Source organism: Desmodus rotundus, chromosome 13, assembly GCF_022682495.2.
Source record: "Desmodus rotundus isolate HL8 chromosome 13, HLdesRot8A.1, whole genome shotgun sequence".
Taxonomy (NCBI): Eukaryota; Metazoa; Chordata; class Mammalia; order Chiroptera; family Phyllostomidae; genus Desmodus; species Desmodus rotundus.
Genome location: NC_071399.1, coordinates 39508027 through 39520762, shown reverse-complemented (window position 1 = coordinate 39520762; position 12736 = coordinate 39508027). Strand labels below are relative to the sequence as shown.

At 36.6% G+C, this 12736-nt stretch overlaps 1 protein-coding gene across 3 annotated transcripts in view; it reads left to right on the top strand.

Moving 5' to 3' along the window:
* Positions 1-12736, top strand: part of ITGBL1 (integrin subunit beta like 1) — a 269846-nt gene that overhangs the window by 115686 nt on the left and 141424 nt on the right. For all 3 annotated transcript variants that reach the window (XM_053916805.2, XM_024578895.4, XM_053916806.2), the window contains one exon: positions 3407-3553. In XM_053916805.2, coding sequence (XP_053772780.1) covers positions 3407-3553 — 147 coding nt within the window. The remainder of the gene's footprint in view (positions 1-3406; positions 3554-12736) is intronic.

Below are 12736 nucleotides of genomic sequence, written 5' to 3'. Positions count from 1 at the left end.
TCACCACTGCCTTTGCATTACCCATCCAAAAGGGATTAAGAAATAATGGTGACACTGCTGCTGTTGCATTGTTTAATTAAAAATTAAAAATTTTTATTTTTTGTTTGTTGGAATGCCTTTTCTTTATCAGTGGAGATCAAGGCCTTAGTTTACTGGGTAACACTGGAGAAAGCCAGTTCGGCCTCCAGGTTCTTACTTGAACAGGAAACTAAATTATTGGATTTTACTCTCTTCTGTGATTTGTCTTCACTATGCCACTGACAGACCTGGAAACAATAGCCTTACATTTTCTCATCTTCATTGCTTTGTCGGGAAGTTATTTTGGCATTTCTCTGACATTCTTGTTTTGTATGTTTGTTTTCTTTTGATTCCTTGGGAACTTATTTGAAGGGCAACAGATTCATTATCAAGCATGTTGAATGGTTTATTTTAAGATCACATTTTGTAGTTGTGGAAATTGACTTATCTGGAGAAGAATCAGAATTGGAATGGTCTAGATAGCCAGGAATGGTGAATGCCTTGCTGGTTAGGATTTCATGTAGTCCTGGACAGTGGCCATCCTTTAACCTGTGTAATTAGAACCTTGTTCTGGGCCTCATGATTTAGGGGTTCTGCTCTAGGTCTTCTTGGCCACTCATTTCCAAGGCCAGGATGTGGTGGTATGTCTGAAAAGCCAAAGGGATGTGGACACCTGAAACTCTGGTGCCTACCATTTTTGCTCTCCTGGACTGAAGCTCCTGGGACCTGAGCCTTTTCACCCTAGAGGTCCCCAGTTCTCTTTGAGAGCCTACTCTGTGCTGCATCTTTCCCCTGGACTCTGACAGTTCACTTGTCTTCAGGCTGAGTTGGTGGTTATGGAGCAATTATTGGAGGAACAGGGGAGGGGAGGGACCTGCAGAGCTGTGGAAAGAAGTGTGTATTTAATTCTGGGTATCTATAAGTTTTCAGGCCCCTTCCATTATAAGATAGAAATGAGGAGGAGGGGGTCTTGTTGCCAGCCCTAGCAAGTTTGTTTTCATATATAAGAGAAAAATTTCCCCATCTTTTACTGGAATTTAAGTTAGAAAAAAAAAATTAGGATATATTATTTGCAATTGTCATGGATTGAACTATATCTCCCCCCCCAAAAAAAAATATTTGAAGTCCTAACAGTTGGAGCCAGTGAATGCAACATTTGAAAATAAGGTCCTTGAAGATGACCCTAAGTTGAAGTTGAGGTCATACTGGAGTAGGATGGGCTCAAAATCAAATAACTGCACTTATATGTAGAACACAGACACACAGAGGAAAAGCCATGTAAAGACAGAAACAGAGATTGGAGTTAAGCTGTCAGAAGCTAATGAAGACCAATTTTATGGGAAAAGAACCAGTGTCTAGGAGAAAGACATGGTAGAGTTTCTTTCTAAGATCCTCCAAAAGAAACCAATTTGCTAACACCTTGATTTCAGTTTTCTGGGCTCGAGAACTGTGAGAAAATAAATTTCTGTTGTTTTTAAGCTACCCAATATGTGGTACTTTATATGGAAGCCTCTGAAAGCTAATGCAAAATGGATAAATTATTTTGACAAAAAGGATGTTTTTTGAAGCTGTGGTAATTGACACTGTGATGGAGATTACCACAACAATGTAACAACCTTATCCCCTGAGGTCTGCAAAGCTCTTACTAACTGGGCATAAAGAGTAAAAATAGTCTGAACATAATTTTCTTTCTAAAAAATTTATGTATTTATCTCCAAATAACGTGTCCCATCCAATATAAAACAAGCATTGATTATTTTTTATTCAATATTAAGCAATTCATTACTACCATATTCCTTTATGTTTTGAATCATTTCCATTACCTTTGTTGATATGGAACCTTTTTTATGGGGATTAATCATAAGAAATAGCTGACATTCAAATTATAAAAGTGAGGATTTCATGTGGTTCAACCTAACACACTAATATTGCTAAAGAGTCCTTACAGTTACCAAGACACTTCATTTACCAAAGAGCCTTAGCTACTTCAAGAATTTGGCCTAATACTTTTATAAATAGACTGGATAGTTGGCAGGAAAGATCACTTATGTTTGTAAATGATTCCAAGTTGGCTGAGATAAACATTATTATGTAGGACCAGACAGGGATGCACAATGTTGACAGAGTAATATGCACTGGATGAAGCAAATTGCAACTAGGGGTGCATGAAATGATTTGTTTGTGAAATAGAATAATTAATTTGAAAAATGCAACAGGAATAGAAACATTTACACAGACTAGGTCACACACTGAGGAGTTTTAAAGTCACAGCCAATCACAGATGCAGGCTGTGCTGAACATCCCCAAAAGGGATGCCTCTGAGCCATTCATTCTGACTGACCATCTGGACCTCATTGTGTGGATTTTGGCTGCCACATTGAATAACTGTTGGCATCAGATCAAAGATTCCATTCCATTGTGACCTACGAATTTGAGGCATTAAGGCATAATATTACTATCGTGAGTAACATAAGAATACTCTCCCTGCAACCCATTCAAACTCTTCTCCCCTTTCAAGGCCTATTTATAAGTCAGGGAAGTCCAAAAAGTCTCTCCCTTTTTATTTCTATAGGTCATAGTCTGTATTGCTCAACATAACACAAGGTCTGACAAAGCTTTGTAAATTCTACAAGGACAAAGGTCAAGGATTGTACATGTTTTGCATTTCAATCAGACTAGTACATAATCAATGAAAACATTAGTAGGCTTCATCAAACAGGATTTAATAAAGTTAATGATCACAACAATGAAAACAGCAAAATGTTAATTTGAGACCATGAAAGCTTGAGAAATTTGCATGGTGGTAGATGAATATTGGACTTATCCTTTTGATTCTTGAACCATATTTCCTCATTGAGAAACAAGATATATACTAAACTTTCATGTCAATCTTATCCAAAGTGGTATTTATATATCTATAAAATTTTACAACAAGTTAGATTCAAATAAATATTAGGTTAAAGTTTCATTTAGTGGAGATTCATGCAAAATTCTTTATGCAAAGTTTATAGTTTTATGTGTTACAAAATGTACTTATACAAAAATAATTTTTACTGGGCTTTTGTCTCTGCAATGTGGAGGCACTAGGTGGGTATTTTTTTTTTCCTGTGCTGAATTTTCTCATGTGGTTTATTACAATTTTGATTTATCTATCCTAATGTCTCTATAAATTAATGTTTTAGTATGATTTATTGAAATTGATTATTTAAATAAAACTTACATACTCCTTTGTACTGTATATAATAATAGCATTACGCTTCAGTCACTGTAATATATGTGTTTGAATTTATTATAGTTCAGTCTTGAACCAACATTACACATAAGACTTTTATTTACAGAAATTTTTAAAAACAATTTGGGTCTAACTGATATGATGTTAAATCCTCAGGCCATGGTAAGTGTGACTGTGGAAAGTGCAAATGTGACAGAGGATGGTCTGGGGAAGCTTGCCAGTACCCAACTAATTGTGATCTGACAAAGAAAACAAGTAATCAAATGTGCAGGAATTCTCAAGATATCATCTGCTCTAATGCAGGTAAGAATTTTATCTTACAAAAACTCTTAAGTGAAATAATCAAATTTTGGTTTTTAATGGAAGTACGTAGACATTGAGAAATGTTAAACCTCCAAATAAGACTACTTTTGAGTATATTTTTTAGAAGTCAAATTCAGATAAATCAATAGAAAAATGTCATCTTGCTGAGGCGGGAAAGTGTGATATTCACCAGCTGTTCCAAATGCCTCCTTCAAATAGGATATTCAGTAGAAACAACAACCTAATAATACTTGATATACACTGTAAACCCTGATTTTGAATACTGAATTAAATCTTTGAAAAAAGATTTATATCAGTTGACTTAATTATTTTCTGTTACAGGTCAAGGATACTTCGAATTTATACCTTAGTATCAAATAGGACCAAACCTTTTTAATTAAATAGAAGTTTCAGATGCATGAGGTGGAACTCATTAAAGAATATAGGAATATAGTGACAGCAAGATTTTTTGTTTGACCAAAATATTTTTATATCTCACAGAAATCATTTAAAATATATTTTTGAAACTTTACAGAGAAGCTGTTAAAATTAATTGCCAAAACCCTATTAATATTATCTATGTTAAATAAGCTAGGGCACCAAAGACAAATATCATATGATCTCACCTATAAGTGGAACCTATTGAACAAAACAAACAGGCAAAAACGAACCAGACACTTGGAAATAAGGAACAAACTGACAATGACCAGAATGGAGTGGGGAGGGGGATAATGGGGGAAAGAAGGGAAAAGTTCTTGTCAAGGAGCATGTATAAAGGACCATGGACATGGACAATAGGGTGGGAATTGACTGGGGAATCAGGGCGAGTGTGGAGAACAAGGGAGAGCAAAAGAGGGTGGAAAAATTGGGACAACTGTAATTGAATAATTAAATAAATAAATAACAACTATCATTTTGGTTTCAGTGATTTTCAGCCAGTATTACTATAATTAAATGGTCTTTTAACATTTCGGCATATGGAGCTTCAAAGTCAGCTTTTCTTAACTTGTTTGAACTTGAGAATGCTCCTGTCCTAAACTAAAGGCTATGACTCAGTTGTCTTACCATGTAGTCTGGACTACAGTGGGGTTTTAAAGCTCTTTGTGTAATTCTTATGTTGATGAAGGAATGTGAGCCATTGCTCTTCCTGCTATAGGGAAGGATTTGACCACATAAATGAGTATTTTCCCTACTGAAGGTTGTTTTGTTGATGGAGTTGACGTGGTCACTGGCAAGCAGTGTCCTCAGCTTTGTGGCTGAGAGGAGATAAATTCACTTGGACTGCAGAGTCCTGTGGAAGAAAAGGGACAGCATGTCAGTCTCAAGAGAGGAAAGTACACCAACCCTTGCCTTGACAGGCTTTTATTGGCTTAATTTGCATAGAAATACAGGGTGTATATGGAAAACTCATCAATCATTATCAGGCAGTAATAATCAAATAGATAACATTCAAAGAACTCTGAGGGCTTATTGTGAGCCAGGGTCAGATAGCTAAAGGACCATAAAATTTTGGGGAAACAAACTAATTTCATGGTTGAACCCTTATCATTTAAATTGAGGGTATTAGCAAAGCAGGTTTCACAGGATTTTATGCATTCTTTCGCAGTCCTGATCACCCCAAGGAACCCACCCTTTCCAGCACAGGGCCGCACCCACCTCTGGCATTGTTTCAGGTTTAGGTTGAGCAGGGAAGTAAGGCAGCCAAGAGATTAGGAGACTTCTTACAGACAGAATGAGGACTCAGGCCATGTCAAAGCCAAGGGGTGAGGGTCCACCACTCCCTTTCTCCATAGCCCCCCAAGTCCTTCCCTGAGGGCACCCTTGTGACTGTGCCTGTCTTCAGTCATCCCTCCCTTGAGGAATCTTACCTGTCATTGGCAAACTGGTCATGCACTGGGGGCCAGGCAAGGTGAAATAAAGTGGGCAGAGGCAGCGCCCCTGCCAGGGAGATAAGCTCTGTCTCCTTAGTGGCTTAGGGTCTAAAGGTCTCTCACTCAGTCCTATCCATGGGGCGTTACAGTCTCTGAAACCCAGCAAGGCGGTTCCCAACATGGAGTCCTGCAATCAGAGCTAAGATCTTTCCACAGTCTTTGTAACAAATGTCCCTGTGCAGACTAAGTGCACTGATGTTCTTTTGCTAGTGGGAATCAAGGCCATACACAATGCAGGGTGTGAGTGGACCCACTGGGAACCTTGACAAATGGTCTCAGCAGTCAGGTCACTTTCTGTGTATACTGATATTCTTGTTTCTTTCAGCACTTCAGCCTTTTCTCTTAGTAGGATTCTTACTTCCAGTTCATAACACCCATCCCTCCAAATGTGCTTGCACCTGCACATTCCTTCCCCCAACACTGTCTTTTGTTTTGAAAACTTCCTGTTTTCCAAACTTTGTTAAGTAAAGAGTAAAATTTGAAATTTGTTTGTTTATGTTCTTTATTTTTGGATTTTTTCTTTTTCTTTTTTATAAAGACTTTGCTTTGTATTAAAAAAAAAAAAAACCTTATTTGTCACAAAGGGTATAAGCTACTTCTTTCTCTCTGCTGTGTAGAATTCCATTGTGTAAATATACCAAAGTTTTTGGATCCACTCCTTTGCTGATGGGCACTTAGGTTGCTTCCAGTACTTGGCTATTGTAAATTGTGCTGCTATGAACATTGGGGTGCACAGGTTCTTTTGGATTGGTGTTTCAGTGTTCTTAGGGTATAATCCCAGCAGTAGAATTGCTGGGTCAAAGGGCAGTTCCATTTTTAGTTTTCTGAGGAAATTCCATACTGTTTTCCACAGTGGCCTCACCAGTCTGCATTCCCACCAACAGTGCACTAGGGTTCCCTTTTTTCTGCATCCTCTCCAACATTTGTTTGTGGATTTGTTTATGTTGGCCACTCTGACCGGTGTGAGATGGTACCTCATTGTGGTTTTAATTTGCATCTCTCTGATGGCTAGTGATGCTGAGCATCTTTTCATATGTCTCTGGGCCCTCTGTATGTCTTCCTTGGAGAAGTGTCTCTTCAAGTCCTTTGCCCATTTTTTAATTGGGTTGTTTGTCTTTCTGGAGTGCTAAGTGAAATAAGCCAGGCAATGAGGGACAAATACCATATGATCTCACCTTTAACTGGAACATAAGCAAAAAAAGAAAAAAAGCAAACAAAATATAACCAGAGACATTGAAATTAAGAACAATCTAACAATAGCCAGAGGGGAGTGGGGAGGGTCTAGTGGGGAGAGGGGTTTTCAGGAACTACTATAAAGGACATATGAACAAAACCAAGGGGGAGGATGGAGGTGGAGAAGGGAGGTGGGTTTAGCTGGAGTGGGGTGGAAGGGTGGGGAGAAAATGCAGACAACTGTAATTGAACAATTAAAAATATGTATAAAAAATTTTATTTGTTTTTAGACAGAGGGAAAGAGAGGGAGAGAAACACCGATGTGTGAGGGAAACATTGATTGGTTGCTTCTTGTGGGGCCCCAACTGGGAACTTGATCCAGTTCTGGAACTTGGAACCAGGCATGTACTCTGCCCGGGAATTGAACCAGCAATCTTTAGCTTTATGGGATGAAGCCCAACCCACTGAGCCATATCAGTCAGAGCTTTTTAAAAAATTTGTTTGTTTGTTTGTTTATTTATTTATTTTCAAATTAAATCAGGATATTTTTTAAATAATACATTAATAACAAATATGGGTTAGCTTAGGAATCCAAATATGTTTGAACATAAGAAATCTAAATGTGATTCACTATATTAGATGTTTATAAGGAGAAAAATTTTAGAATTCTTTTGATAGATAAAAATATTTAATAATGTACAAAACCTATTTCTCAGATATCTGTACCCCTATATTTTTAACACTATCAATGTTACATCATAATAGTCTTATATAATCTACCATTCATATTCCAGTTTTTTCAATTGACCCAACAATGTACTTTATAACTCCCACCCCAGGCTCCCACCTTGTATAGGATTCAGTCTAATGTTATAGGGGCAGTGTTATGTTTAGTTGCCATCTCTGTTTAACCTCCTTTAATCTGAACAATTGCAATAGATGATGGCATTGTAGCATTGATGATTTTGAAGAAAATTGTCCCCAACTTTTTAAAAATAAAATTTAACTCATTTGGGGTTTCTGTGATGAGTCTTCATGATTAGAGTCATGTTACACATTCTTAGCTGAAATACTAGACAGATGATTATGTGTTCTCAGGATGTCTCATCTGGAAGTACATGATATCTGTGTGCTTTCACTGGTGAGGTTAATTTTGATCACTTGGTCAAGATGTTGTCTGATGTCTGAGCTCTGTAAGTACTGATTGTACTGTTGTCAGAAATAAGCAGTCTGTGGGGAAACACTTTGAAATCATAAGATATCCCAATTCATAAAATATCCCAATTTACCATCCATGGGTGACTCTCACCTGATCTGGTGTTGTTTACAATTATGAATGAAAAATGATAATTCCTAAATTCCAACATTCCCTCCATATTTACCAGTTGGTACTCAACATTCTACCACAAATGAGAGTCTCCTCTCATTTAACAATTATTCATTTGCTTAGTTATTCATTATCAAACCAGGATCACAATTCTTATCATTTCAATGGCTTATTATTCATTACTGTATGTAATTATTCTGGTGCTCAGATTATCCCTGACTAGACTACCAGAGCCCTTCAAACTAGCTTCTCTGTCTTAGTGACATGTCTCCATTGTTTTGTTTTGTTTTAGCAGTTCTTTACTTTCAAACATAATAAAATATTTCATAGTCACATTGCTCCTGCCCTGCATCGGCTTAAGAACTAACCATTTTTTCTAAGGATCCTGGTTTCTTTGAGTGAAGAATAGCATTAGGAATAAAATTATTATTATTATTATTACAATTAAACTAGAAATGCTTATATCTACCGGAGTTTGTCCTTTCTGCCAACAGGCTAGTGACTACATGCATAAATTATTTATACATGTATGCATATAGACATATATATACAAATGCAAATACACACATGCACACATATATGCATGTACATACACATACATAAGAATATTTTGAAATCATGAATTTACACCAATAATTTACACCAATATTTCCAATCTATTCCCACATGGTTATTTCTTATTTTTTCCCTTCCATATTTAAATGTCTCATCTTCCACAGTGAGAATTCTACTCTGTCTCCAACATCAGCATATTTACTCAATAAATCTGAAATTGATTTTTAATTGCTTCATACATACCACTATACAAAAAAAAAAGCTATCAAAAAATCTCAGGATTTGCAATCTACCCCTCTGTCATCTTTACTCCACCCCAATTATGGCCAAGATTGGGGTATGTAGTCAAATACTGTATTCACAAATTACTTGAATTTCTTTTTGTCCCACCCTTTAGTGTTGCAATGGTACTTGTTTGAAATATAATTGAGCTTATTTCATATCACTTTCAGTTTTAGGATTTTTTCCCTTCTATCTCCACTGATTTCATTTTATTTTTTATATGCAGAATATTAACATTCTTCTAAAAGTCAAAACTTCACACAAAAAGATTTACTCAGAGAATCATTACTCTTTTCCTTAAACTTTTCATCCTGCTTCACCTCATAACTTCTAGGTAATTAATCTTTATTGCTTTCTGCTTTATCTCTATATGTGCTTATTTTTGGTAAAGATAAATACATATGTGTTATTATTTTTCAGTTTTCCTGTTTTTCCCTTGTAAAACCTAGCATGTTATGTGTTCTTTTGCACTCTGCTTTGCAACTCAACATTATACCATGGAATTCATTCTATATTAATACAAAGAAACCTTCCTCATTCTTTTTTCAAATTCATAAGACTCAATTCTATATAGGTGATATAAGTTAATTTTACATGCTTGAGCACTAGGCATTTCTGCTATTTTGAAATATAAATATTAATACATGAATAAACCAGTATTTTCATATTTTCAGAGGTGTATCTTTAGGGTAAATTACTAGAGGTGAGATTTCTGGGACATAAGGTAAATTCATGCTCAGTATTACATTTAATCTTTTTTCTCTCTCTTATTTTCAGTATTCTAAGCTTTTCCAGTTTACTTCAACAATCTCATTCTCACCTCTTTCTTTTAATGTCTATTTCTAACAGCCCAGTTCGGGAGCACTCCCCCCAAATTACATTAGTCTATGAATTTTCTCTAATAATCTTTCCACTTTGTATCAAGTGTGGTTTGCTGGCAGTAGTTTGGAACAGAAGGAGAAAAGGAGGTAAATGGAGTGGGGCATAAGACTGAAGGGCAGACTGACATGGGGCCTGGGACTAATGTAGTTCCAGAGTCCCCTGACTCTGCAGGGGCTTAGAAAATCAAGCACAATCTGCAGGATGACACTTCATCCTGCTTGATGCCATTGCACAGGGGGATAGGCTGATGTTCAAGACTGGGAAGTCATCCTAGAGAGAGACAGATATATTAGTCAGAATGATAAGTCAGAGCTAAATTAATCTAACATAAAGCAGAAGACCAATCCTAGAAACTGAGTTAACTGGCAACCAAGAAAAAGAAGCATTATGACATAGCATGAACACAGGTGTCTGGCACTTTTGCCTTGGCTTCCATATGCCATTTTTTGGAGCCTTGATTGTGAATTGGTGGGTGAGACAGGAAGTCTCTGAGCTGTTCTAAACTTCCCACATCAGCCAGGAATGGTTCTAATGTGTAGATGAGAGTGAGCCTGCATGTGGGAAATGTCAGTGAGAACTTGTAGAATACAGAGACAGAGACTGTTCCTTCCCATCTTTCCTGAAAATAAGTACTACACACAGTCTAACTATGTTATACCTTGCTCCCAAACCATGAAGCCTTGAGAGGCTATCTATTCCAATAGATAAATGATGTTACCTCAGTCACTTGCAATTTGCTATTATCAGTATTCTTGACCTTCTACTATCTGCCTTCTACCTACCTTCTTCACCAAACTCAGGCCAGATGGTTCACTGTTTTTTAATTCTCCATCCTTATATCTTAGCTTCCTCAATCCCTTTCCTCAGCATTGAAAGTCTTTTCTTCATCTCCACCTGTTGAAATTCTATCTGTCATACACCAACTATAGAACTTAATTATTATGCCTCTCCTTCTTCACAGAACTAGACTAAGATTGAGGTTTATACTTTCCATAGAGCATTAGTCATAAATCTTTTACAAATGACTTTGCATCATCTGAGAGATACCTACACAGCAATGACAAAAGCAGGTTTACAGTTGTGAGTACATGAAACAAAGTTTATTCTTATATTATTATTTATTGAGTATCATATTATTTATTTTGTATTACAACTGTAAGCCTATTTTTGCTCATGCCCTATATAAGTTATTGATCATCTAGCTCATTCTTCCTGGCCCAGGATTTACTTAGTTTTAATTTTATTCATCTTTTTATCTCCTATAGCACCTACTAGTTTGCCAATAATATAATGGGCAACAAGAAAATTTAATGAATGCATATGTGGATGATTGAGAGACAGCATGAATAAATCGTGAAAGTGTGAAAGTGTAAAAGTGTTACAAGAGAAACTTGGTTCTTGCCAACACAGTAAAGAATTACAGATCAGCAAGTCTATTAGCATGCAAGCAGGGTTTATTAACGATAATGTTCTCATGGAAGTGAACAGGCATTCCTGAGGTAGGGGTTAAGAGACATAGGTTCAGGGCAGGGCAAGGTAAAGGCAGCAGGAGCAGGTGTCTTGAGGACTTATGTAGATATAATGATTGGTGGATAAATGTGATGCCATCTTCCCGTGGGGGGACACAACTACCTAAATGTAGGTATGTGTGGGGGTCTGTTAGCTTGAATTCTTGTCTTGCTCTGGACTATGTTTGGTCACCTCATTGTAAAACAGATCTATGACAAGAGGCAGTTAATTAAGGTTGAGGCAGTTACCAAAGTTATTTATGGACTCTTTATGTAAGCACTAGGAACTCCCTCATAAAGCAGATAGTGAACAGAGGTAGGCAATTAACCAAAGTTGTTTTATGGGCTTCTTCTATGAGCATGGTGGACCCCCTCCATTTCCCCGTTCTAGGCCTTGGGGTAAGTACACAGTTTCGAAGGCTTTCTTCCCTAGGTAGTAGAAATGATACATCGAATTTCAAGGACTCCCCTCCTCACATGTTAACATGGTATTTCATACAATGCTGGAACACCTGGCAATAGTAGTAGACCAGGCAATATTATTGGACCAAGCTTGGGACTGCTGAGCTAGTGGATGAGATCTGTCTCCCTCCTCTTCCCTGCCTTGGTTTACTATCTATCCTACCTAACAGAAGGGTGATAATTAAAGAACAATTGAGACGAAGCAATGCCATGAATTATAGCATTTGATTTGAAATGAACTTTAATAAATTAAATAGTTTTCAGAAAAAAAACACAAGAAAATGAGTTTAAGAAAAGTAAAATTCACGTGCATTCTCAGGGAAGAAAAATAATGAGCTTAATTTCTGCAAAATCACCCATTTATATGTGATTGTGTGAGAAAAAAAATTTACAGGTAATAGTAAATGGAAAGTGACTGGGGTAACACAATCATGCAGAAAGTATGAAAACAGGATATTGTGGAGTCCTTAAATATAAAATGTCTGGAGAAATATTTGGGAATATGATTAATATACTAGGTATCTTAATGAGAGAAGAGGAAGAAACCACATTTTTCTGAAAACCTTCTGTGTACTAGACACAGTATTGTTTTTAGAAAGATGACTGGGTGATGTATTTATCACTTGGTCCTCAGAGCAGCTCTGTGAGGTAGATATTGCTTGTTGATAAGGAATTCTAGAGTTAGAGATAAAAATAATGACCTCAAAAAGGTATAGCTAGTAGAGAGTAAAACCTGAATTTGGTTGCAAGTCTACCTTAGTCCTAAATCCATGCTCTTTCCAGTAGGTCACATAGAATCTCCAATGTCCACTAGCTCAAGTCAAATATCAATGCTATCTTTGGTTTCTCCCTGTTCTTCACCAAGTAATACCCAATCAGTCACCAAGTTCTGTCTATTCTTCTAAAAAAAGATGTGTTTATTTCTTTCTAAACTCACTGCCATCACCCTGGTCAGCCTCTATCTTCTTTCCTGCAGACAGATGTAATAACTATTTTTTCATATTTACTTTTTCCTTATTTTAGTTTATTCTCCGTATGACAACTAAAATAACCTGATAAAAAT